Source organism: Lepidochelys olivacea (genome assembly GCF_965140295.1).
Source record: "Lepidochelys olivacea isolate rLepOli2 genome assembly, chromosome: 5".
Classification (NCBI taxonomy): domain Eukaryota; kingdom Metazoa; phylum Chordata; order Testudines; family Cheloniidae; genus Lepidochelys; species Lepidochelys olivacea.
Window position 1 is genome coordinate 71,530,086 of NC_140415.1, and position 11,266 is coordinate 71,541,351.

General features: G+C 40.6%; 1 protein-coding gene across 2 annotated transcripts in view; it reads left to right on the plus strand.

Annotated features, from left to right (window-relative positions):
- Positions 1–7,736, plus strand: part of CAMK4 (calcium/calmodulin dependent protein kinase IV) — a 290,902-nt gene extending 283,166 nt beyond the window's left edge. For both annotated transcript variants that reach the window (XM_084628870.1, XM_084628871.1), the window contains exons 10-11: positions 3,103–3,255; positions 6,123–7,736. In XM_084628870.1, the coding sequence (XP_084484996.1) occupies positions 3,103–3,255; positions 6,123–6,287 (318 nt within the window). In that variant the 3' untranslated portion in view covers positions 6,288–7,736. The remainder of the gene's footprint in view (positions 1–3,102; positions 3,256–6,122) is intronic.
- Positions 7,737–11,266: the final 3,530 nt, after the last annotated feature.

Sequence of the window (11,266 nt, forward strand, 5' to 3'; positions counted from 1 at the left end):
GGGTTTTTTTTTCTTTCAATTTCTTTCTTCTTCGTGGAGTTTCAACCTCAAAAGGGCCATAAAAACTAGACCCCCCCCCCCGAGTTTGTATGGTTTCACGTTTGAACATTTTTCCTTATAAAGATTAAATAACAAAAGCCCCAGCTGTTGCTGACTATAAGAGTCTGTCCATTTCTGAGCTTTTTGTGATGAGTTTTTAGTAGATGAGTGTCAGTCAGTCATTGCCCTTAAGTATGATCCATTAGTAGTGCTCCAGCCTTAGCATTTTATCTGCACTATAGCCTTTGATTACTGGGTAAAGTAAATTGGATCCAAAAGATACTGATCTACAAAGATGAACATGTCCAACTTCTATTTTTACCCAATGATACATACACAATTTAGTTATTTCATTAAAATTACAACAACAAATGTTCAGTTCCATATCACTTGTACAAACTGTGCCATAAAACGCTACAGTAATTAATGTTTGTAAAGTGCTTCAGGATGCTTCAGCTGAAAGGCATGGTAGAAGTTCGAAGTATTTATTGTTGTTGTATTAGATTTAGAATATTTCTGAGATGGAGCAAATGCCATTTACATCTCTGTCAGCTAAACAATATCCCGCCGTAGAGCTAAGTGGATGGTCTTTGTGTGCATACACCATTTATGCGAGTTGGTCCAGCATAGTTGCTCTAATGGAGCTCATATTTTCAATTCTGAATGGTTGGAAGCAAAACCTGAACCAGAGATTGAGGCGGTTTGTGGCTTTGAAGCCATGACCCATGCTGTAGGGAGGAATGAGCCGCTGCGTTTCAGTTGGAGCCAAAAAGAGGCATTCTGACTGATTGATCCAGAATTGCTGCTTGGACTCAAAGGGTGCACACACGACAGTGACCCTCTCACTTGCTCTCAGGAGAGGCAGTGTGTTTCCCTCAGAGTACTTGTGGGGGAATCCCACCAGGGTGGAGATAAACAGAATCCCCCTTCCCCCACTTAAGTCATGGAGCAGTAGCAGAGCTACTCCACAGCCACAGTGCACGCTGCTCATGAAGGGTGTTCAGCCAGGAGATCTGTGTATTTTTAGATCCACTAGCTACAGTCCTCCTCCTCTGTCCACACTTCTTTAAAAACATTTTCTATTTTATCTTAGTTTTACAATGCCCCTCTGCCCTGCTGTGGATGGACACCTGTGGAACACAGCTTCACCGCATACACCTATTTGCTCAGCTCTCTACACCTTCCACATGCCAAGGCTGCGTCTGTAGTGGCATTTGTCAGGAAATTTCCCACCATTGCACTGACATAGGTGCAGCTCCACCAGTTGGAGCAATGGTGGAAACACTAGTATAGCTAAATCCATGTCATCTAACTCTGCTCACAGCAGGTCTAGAAGACGCAGTGATGAAAATACCTGACCCTTGCCTACAGCAGTTGCTATTACCTATTTCCTGCTAATGTGGATAAAGCTCTAATAAGCAGAATTGTACAGGTTCTGCTGCTTACCTGTGCCTCCATAGGATGACTGGAATTGCCATCTCTGATAGAATCTGACCCTGTATTAATTTCTGTTCAGTTCCTTTAAACATTTTAAATGCTGTTTACTTTTTTGACCAGCCACTGTGCATTGAGCAGGTGCTTTCATTGAGCTGTGAACAATGATGCATAGCCCATATTCCTAGTACAACTTGCGCATTTGTAAAGTACATTCTGTAGGGTGTAAAGAAAGAGGAAACAGAGCTTCAAAAAAAAAACAAACCACGCCCTATTTTGCACAATTCCAGTGGGTATTTGCATGCACAAATGTACTTGAGGTCATGTGTCTAACTTTGAAAAGATGGCTTTTTATGTGGAATATTAGTTTGGATTATATTTTTAAAAACTTACCAGTCACCTTTAAATCTTAAATCTCAAGTTTTAAAAACCCACATTTGATAGCAAGTGAAGTGTTACTGAAATAAGGCCCTGATTCTGCTGCGGTAGAGGTCTAAATACTGTAGGTAAGAGAGTGATTCAGGAAATACACAATATTTTGAGGTATATGTGATTTAAGCCTATTAAATGCAATTTTAAAATTAAAAAGTGTTATGTTGAAAGATATTAATGGCTGCCAACAGGTGAGTCTTGGATCCAAGGACTATCACAGAGCTAGTGAAAGTCAATGAGTGTGCCAAGCACTTTTTCCAGACTCAGTAGAAAGAGCAATGGATTTGGTGCTCCTGAAAATCAAGGACTCATGGTAGTGAAAGACTATATGACACCATTCACAGAACACACCTCAGTTATCACTTCACCTTCACCACTAGCCATGATATTCCATTCACAGTTTTGAACCCAAATTTGCAAAATGCCTCTTTCAACCGCTGTCGTCTAATCCCCACAGCTGTTCACTATAAATAACATTAAAACTTGTTAGGTGTACTGATATTCTTTCTAATGTAGCCTTGCAGTCAGTTGTAGTCCTGACCTAAGTTATCAAATAAGCATATTTACCCATTCAAATGCAATGTTTCTTATGGCCATACTTTACAATCAATTTGCATATTGTACTTACAGTACATGCAGGATTATTTTTTTCTTTGGTAAACTGCTTTCAGCTACTTGAGCTACAATAAAAACAAATCAAGAAAATTGGTACATGGAGGTTCAAAAATCAAAGTGAATGTGTTTTATTTTGCTTTTGTCTCTTTCTCTCTTTTATACTTAAGCCCATTTACCATTAACCATTTAACATATTGCAACTTGGGCATTATATTCTCCTTGGCAGCTTAGACAAATGCATTCAACGACTGTCGCTGTAATGAAAATGCACTAGTTCACACAGCATAGTGTTCAACACCAATAAATGTTTTTAAAGTTTTTTTTTCAGTAGCACATTTGTGTCTTTGAGCAATACACTTAGTATTATCTCCATGTTTAAGATAAGTAGTAAAAACCTATGTTCCAGGGTTGAGTCTGCTAGTTCTAGAATCCATTTGTTGTACAGCAACAAAAATGATAGTCTATTTCCTAGAGAGCCTTTCATTGAGCAGCTTCACAAAACCAAGAACAAACCCCATAAAGTAAGTCTTACTACATATCATTGAGGAAGAAAGTTGACTTTTTCTTTTCTTGGTGACATAGGTTAAAAAGTTGATTGTGTTTGATGCTAAGAAGCGCCTCACAACCTTTCAAGCTTTGCAGCACCCCTGGGTCACAGGAAAAGCAGCCAATTTTGCACATATGGACAATGCACAAAAGAAACTTCAAGAATTCAATGCGCGGCGTAAACTAAAGGTAAGTCTCTGCACTGAACTTTAAAAGCACACGGCAGCATTGACTATTTAAGAAGCCTGACAAAACTTTCAGGAAAATTTTTGACTTCAGTAAAAAAAAAAAAGTCTATTCCTCTGTCTTTTTCTATAATAACTGATGAAGATGAAAAAGCTAAAGATAATCCATTCACTTTGTGCAGCTGGACAAGTGGAAATGTGCAGAGCTGACTGTAAACACTATAGAAACGAAACTGCTTAGAATAGAAATATTTGCAGTGTTGCTGTAGCTGTGTTGGTTCCAGGATATTAGAGAGAGAAGGTGTGGGAGGTAATATCTTTCGTTTTGTTTTTGTTGGTGAGAGAGATCATCTTTTGAGCTTACACAGAGCTCTGTGTAAGCTCAAAAGCTTCTCTCTCTCACAGACAGAAGTTGGTCCAGTAAAAGATATTAGCTCACCCACCTGGTCTCTAGAATAGGAATGGCTTTTAAAAATCTTTTTAAAGACTTTTTTATGTTTAGTACTGCATGCTCCATCCCTAGAGTGCTGATTGGCAGGGGCCCAAATCAGAGCAGGTGACTCACTGGTTTCCTCATGGAGTCCTACATCTACAAACCTGGAAGATGCTTAATCTGTTTGGTTAAAATTTTACTTTATTAATGTTTTATATTTTTGGCTTTATGATACCCTTGAAACGCACATGCTATTCCCACAGGTATCCATGGGAATGTGAGACATGCATTGAGAGCACTTTACTTTATGACCCAGAGGGGCAAGTTTTCAAAATTAAATGCCTGTGTTGTGCATACCAAATATGCACATTCATGCCCAAATATGCAGTTCCCTGTTGTTACAGGTAACTTCACAAGTATTGGCGTAATTTTATACCCTCCACACCTGAACCATTATACCAGCTGTGCAGATGCGACTTCGATGGGAATTGGATCAGGCCAATAAACACCCATTTGCCCCTTTGTTGGGATACTTGCATACAAGACTTAGGCACTAGTGGGAAGAATTTCAAAAGCACTGCTGGCAGTTAGGCACCTAACTGACTTGAGTTTGCAATTCTCCCCCTCGTTCTACTAACGTTGGTCTTTAGTGTCTATAGTGTTCGTTTTGGAAGAGATTTCACAGAGTATTTGTGCACAATATTTATGAATAACAGCTATTGTGGAGCCATAATTTAGAGATGCCTTCATCATCATGGGCAGATGGAAATAATAAATTAGCCTCTGGACTGGGAACTATCCAGTCCATGCACAGACAGATTCACAAGTAAGAAATTACCCTTACATTTCATTTGTTCTCATTTTTCAGTGCTATTAGGGAATGTGACGGAGAAAGTCTAGTTGGCAAAAAGAGGACAGAACTGTTGTGAAGTGTTTACAAAGATCCTGAGAAGACATAATTCACAGTGACACTTAGCCTGTAGAGAGCAGGCTTACATATGTCCATTAAAGTTGTTGTTTTATAGTGCGCTTCCTGAAGAGTACAAAATTAACTCCTCCTGAGTCAACTTCTACATTTATTGTTCTAAGAGTCTAAGAAAAGTGTGTGTCTGTTTTGCATATTTCATTGACTCTCTTTGTATTCTCACACCACAGATCTATTTTCAGACCTTGAACTAGACACATTTAAAAAACCCCAAGACTTGAGATTAATTAGAACTATGGTTTTTTATTTCTTTAATGTTTTTACATCAAGAACAGAATTACCAAATAGCTAATAGCATGAAAACTAAATCGCTCTCCAAAAAAACTAAGGATGAAATATAAATCTAGGTACTGAATTAATAAGGGTATATGCAATAATACACATATAGCTACAATTATACAAGTAATGATACATATCAAATTACCTCCACCTCCTGTATAAGACCAATGTAAGGACTTTAGTTTTTCTTTGTCTGTTGAAAGCCATATTTTTATAAAATTATAATGCTGTAAACTCCAGAATTAACCCTAATGTTAGTTCTAGCAGAGTAGATCAGAACTGCTTCTTGTATACATATATAGTAGAACCAAAAGTAAAGGTCATTACACTTATCTTTAATTTGCATAATTTTACCAGGTAATATGTTCTGTTTCTAGACCATCAATCTGAGCAAGTCATCTCACATTTTGAATCCCTCCATGGCTGCCACCTCCTTTACTGGGTCAAGTATCCACTTGCCCCCTTACATATATTTGTTTTTTAAGAATATCTGCTTTACCAGGCAGGGATCAAGGGGTAGATCCTAACTGCTGTAAATTGGAGCAGTGACAATTTCATAGAATATCAGGGTTGGAAGGGACCTCAGGAGGTCATCTAGTCCAACCCCCTGCTAAAAGCAGGACCAATCCCCAATTTTTGCCCCAACCCCTAAATGGCCCCCTCAAGGATTGAATTCACAACCCTAGGTTTAGCAAGCCAATGCTCAAACCACTGAGCTATCCCTCCCCTTAAATTTACACCAGCAAGGATCTGTGCCAGAGTCTTTCTATATATCTATACAGCACCTAGCATGTTTTGGACACTACTATAACAAACATAAATAATAATAATAGCCACTTCATCTCGGGCATATTTTGTGAAATAATCAGTGTGAATATACTTGTGGGAAAAACACAAGTTTGTTCTTTGTCCTCCCGTATGGATAGGTGTATTTTATTTTTAAATTAGGTTCAGAAACGTCTGAAAAAATGTTTCTATTAATGCTAGTCAAGGTTTAGTCTTCAGAAATAGTGTCTGTTTCAAATGTCATTAAATTGTTTCAAATGTTAGAATTTATTTTATTAGCTAATTGGATATTAACATGAAGCATAAATGTACTAAAATTCCCTGATCATATGAGACTAAGTTGGTGTTATATGCCATGGATTTTATTTAAATTGTCTATCTTTGTCAGGCTGCAGTGAAAGCTGTTGTGGCATCAACTCGTCTTGGGAGTGCAAGTGGTCACAGCAGCCACGACAGCAATAAGCCCAGCCGTAATCCATCTCCAGTTCAAGACAGTGAACCTGAAGAGAAACCTACTCAGGAAGGAGAAGAAGCGTCAGAAGAGAAGCCTTAGGTCACTTGCTTTCTTCTTTCAGCTGAGATTTGTCATTTCATGCACCAGCTATCTTGCCCTTCAGCAAGAAAGATTTGTAAGCCTGGCCTGTCTGGTGGCTCTGCTTTGGAGTGCAAAATGCACCAGCTGGTGGTCCTAACTTCAATGCATGTGACTGCTTATGAAAATAGTAAATTGTCCCATCAGGTATGTCATGGATACAATGTTATTTGCCGTAATACCAACAAGTGAAACATGAGACAGTAAATACTACTTACATTAATGCATACACTTCATATACCTTTAGAGAGTGTTTAGAGGTGACGTTTGAAATGAATACTATTTCGTTTTGTTTTACAAAAGTAGACATCTTCTAGAAATCATTTATTTGAAACTGTTTCCTTTCCGAATCATAATCTCACAGTAAATGAATGGGAACTGATGTCAAGCCCATGCTTTTAAAATGACATCTGAAATGTTGAGCTTTTTATCAGTAATATTTATAAACTGTTTACAAGGAGAACATAGTATAGAGATTTATATGCAGAAACATTCCACTAATCCTCGTAAGAAATTGAAATTAGTTCTAGTGGCCATGAAACTGTATGTTCCTCAAGTTCGTGTTGAGAATGCCTTACTCTACCTTTAACAGTTTATATACAGTATTTTAATGGTAACCAAAATTAGTCTGATTTCTGCCGTTTCATTCTCTAGTAAAATGTTAGCAAAACAGAATGATAGATTAGTATAAAATATGATTAAGGTAGTCGCAACTTTTTAAGATGCCATTGTATTTATTCATTACTTTATAAAGCCGTGCAGCTAGAAAATGTTTTTATGGGGGAAATCTGCAATTCCATAAGTTCTAAATACTTGAAGAAAGCTATTCTACTGCAGGGTGATTTTACTCTGGGGAGGCACTCAGATACTTATCAGTACTCATCACTGTAAAGAACCTAGATAGATGAATAGATACATACAACCCAGAAGCTTTGACCTCATGACTAACTAGTTTTCCATCATTCAGTACAGACTTAATGAATCCAGATTTTGCTAATAAAGGAGCCAGTCCTGTAAAATGATCTACATGGGCAGATCCCTGCACCTGTGTGCATAGGTGCTGCAACTAGAGTTGCTGAGGGTTCTGCTGCACCCCTGGGCTTGAAGTGGTTTCCATCATATACAGGGTTTACAGTTTGGTTCAGTGACTCTCAGTACCCCCACTACACAAATTGTTCCAGCACCCCTGCCTTTGGGTAGCTCCCATGACTTTGGTTAAGATACATGGGTATGGACCAGCTTGTAGGATCAGGGCCAAGCTCTTTATTTACTTTGATCATATGTGAGACATAATTGATATGAACTGAAAACTTATCAGCATCAATATGTATTTAATTATTTTGATAGTACCTGAATGTCATAATGCATTGGTATATTACAGAAATGACATAAAGAAGCTGAAGAATGTCAGTGCCATTTGCGTTTGTTATACTTTGTAATACTGATAGTTACCCAAGACCCTAATAATCCATTCAGTCTTCCTCTTTTGCTCTGTTTTGAAGTTGCTTTGCCTAGCAAAACTTGCCTTGAAAAACAGCAACAACAAAAAAACAACACTATTTCAGCTACTGAGAGAAGCCAGAGTAATTTGTTTTTTGTTGAAGTTAAAAGAAAAGGTAATGAAATATTATTCATATGGTAGGTTTGCTAAATAAAAATATCTGTGCTAAAACAGAAAAATAACTTGTCTGAAAGGGAAACATCATTGCAAAGTGGTAATCTTGAGTTTTCTGATGCACAGTACTCGCTATTTACATTTGTACAACAAAGATTTGGTGTTCAAGTGCAGCTGAATTTTAAAGCACAAGTGCCCATCCTTTTCCCAGACATGGCTCTTTGGAAGAAAATAAGTGTATATGCTGAAAACACTGGCAGATTTCTTCCTGTTATAATGGCAGCAGGACTTCTATCTGATTTTACAGATCTGATTGAATAGGCTAAAGGGAGGAGTTTGCAGATCTTCACTTGAAAAAAATACTCCCTACAGGTACAACCACTGGGAGTAGGATGAGGGGTACATCCCGCTGCCTACCATTTTACTGGCTTGTTTTTCCCCCTTGAGGTGGCTGTAGGACGAATGCATTCTCACACCTGGTCTCTCCTTTGGTTACAGTAGCAACACTGTTAGTGTTCAGTCAGCAATTAGTTCAATAGGAGCGGCTGAATTGATGTAGGGTTTTTCCTTCATTTTGGTTAGCTTGTTCCAACTTCCATAGATAGAGCAGGCTGCACAGGTATTCCATACTTCAAGAGTCTATCGATCATCTTCCTTGAATGGAGATACCTTTATCTGAAATACGTTTTCATTTGTGCAGGATAAAACCGTGGTCCTAATAGGTATGTCAGATGATTCTGGGATTAGTTACGCCACAGACTGTCTTTAACGTATGACAAGTATGAACCAAATGTGTGTAAACAGAAGCCATCTCTGACAGCAGAATACAGGCAGCATGGTATTTGTGTGTGAGGGGCTGTATGAGGTTTGTACACACTTTACCTAATTTCCCCTTTAGTATCTTCAACATCAAATAATTAAGATGCTTGTGATGTATGAATTACCTGTATATGACCAGCGTGCCTGACTTATGCAGTCGAACATTACACAGTAGGAGTGGCAGCACGCTGAGGCATGCATGCGCAAGGAATCTTTCACACACTGCTTTTTCTCTCATAAGTCACCCACCAGCAGGTTTTGTCATGGCACTGACTTGGGACTTTGGCACCACTTAGGGCAGGGGTGGGCAAAGTACGGCCCAAGGGCCACATCCGGCCCTTCAGATGTTTTAATCCGGTCCTTGAGCTCCTGCTGGGGATCTGAATCCGGGGCTTGCCCTGCTCCAGCCGGCAAGCGGGGTCGGGGGTCTTGCCCCGCTCTGCACGTACCGTGGCTCCGCACAGCTCCCAGAAGCAGAGGCATGCCCCCTCCTGGAACCGTGGCCAATGGGAGCTGCAGGGGCGGCACCTACAGATGGGGCAGTGTGCAGAGCCACCTGGCTGACCGTCTGCATAGGAGCCGGATAGAGGACATGCCGCTGCTTCTGGGAGCTGCTTGAGGTAAGCACCACTCAAGCCTGCACCCCTCATCCCCCCACCCACCCTCCAAACCCCTCAATCACAGCCCGGAGCACCCTCCTGCACCCCCACCCACTCATCCCCAGCCACACTCCAGAGCCCACACCCCAGCTGGAGCCCTCACCCCCCCCCCGCTCCCCAATCCCAGCCTGGAGCCCTCTCCTGCACCCTGAACTCCTGGCCCTACCCCAGAGCCCACACCCCCACCCCAACCCCCAATTTCATGAGCATTCATGGCCCGCCATACAATTTCCATACCCAGATGTTGCCCTTGGGCCAAAAAGTTTGCCCACCCCTGACTTAGGGTATGTCTACACCGCCCTTGGCAGTGAGTCTCCCAGCTTGAGAGGACAGACTTGAGTTAGCGGGGCTCGTGCCAGCACTCTAAAAATAGCTGTGTAAGACAGTGCCTTTGAGTTGTGGCTCAGGATGATGCTCAGGCTCTGAAGCCACTGGACTTACTTTAACTCTTACGCTCTTGAGATTCCACCTGTTACTAAGGATATCATGTGGTTTAGTTTTGATTTTGTGCCAATTCCCTCCTCTGCTGGAAAGTAACCTCTCAGTAGGGCTCTTCAGTCACAAACAGGGGAGATGTACTGATCTGGAAAACCTTCATTTTTAGAGTATCTGAACAGAGCAGAACTTCTTAGAGAAAGAGGATATCATCAGTCCATGAAATGCATACACAAAACTAAATTTCAAAGATCCAGAGTGAGAATCTGATGCTATAATATGCAAAAAAAACCAACCCTTCTCTGTTTGAATGCCCATCCCTTTAAAATTAAATGTGGAAGACTGGGTCCAAAGCTATTAAAGATTTCTGATCCTTTGGAACGCTTCACTTGTCACTGAATCGTTACAAAGCACAAGAAAACAATGAATTATTCAGGTGTTGGCTTGTTACATTGTGATTTTTATTCCTACTTTATGTAAGTGCACTGTAATGGGTTTGTGTATATTAGGCCCATGATCTCCTCCCTGAGTGCAAAAGAGCACATGGGGCAAAAAATGCTAACCCAAAATGCTCTCAAAAGAAAGGGCATTCCTTGCTCTGAGAATGTGTGGCCAGGCTGGTATGCAGAAAGGAATGACCAGAGCCAACCACCATGTATGTTGCACTTATAAGGGCAAAAGGTTGGTCAGCAATCTGCCATGAAAGGCCCTATGCATACTGTAGTAGAATGAGTGGAACTGGAGAAAGAGGGGTGAGGTTTCAGGAGGGACTGAGTCAGAAATACAAGTTGGGCCCAGTCTGCTTGCCACATCAAAGTTTGAGCCTCAGCCTGTAACACTGGCCACTACATACTTAATAAAGATCTCTTTTGTTCACCTCTACCTGCCTGCTGCATCACTTAGGGCAGGTGTACACTTAAAACACTGCATCAGTGCAATGCAACTGCACTGCTGTAATACTTCAGTGAAGACGCGACTATGCCAACAGGAGAGCTTCTCCCATTGCCATAGTATGCACACGCTGTATAAATAAATTGGCATAGTTAATCCACCTCCACAAGAGGCGGTAGCTATGTCGACAGGAGAAGCCCCGACATTGACATAGCGCTGTCTAACCAGGGGTAGATTTTTCACACCCCTGCATGACATAGTTATACTACTGTAAGTTTATAGTGGCCTTACTGTTAATAAAACAGGTACAGGTCAATCCAGCAATCAAAGGAAACAGGAGGGGAAGTGGATAACCGCACAGGAAGGGCTTTATACCACAGTACCCACTACTGGACAGCAGCACATATAAGAAAGGAAAACAGAATGATGGGAACTCCATATGACCAGCATGGCAGTGGGTAATTGGCACTAATGAGCAAGTACAGCCAGAGTTTCAGGAAATCCCAAATAAGAATGTTGAG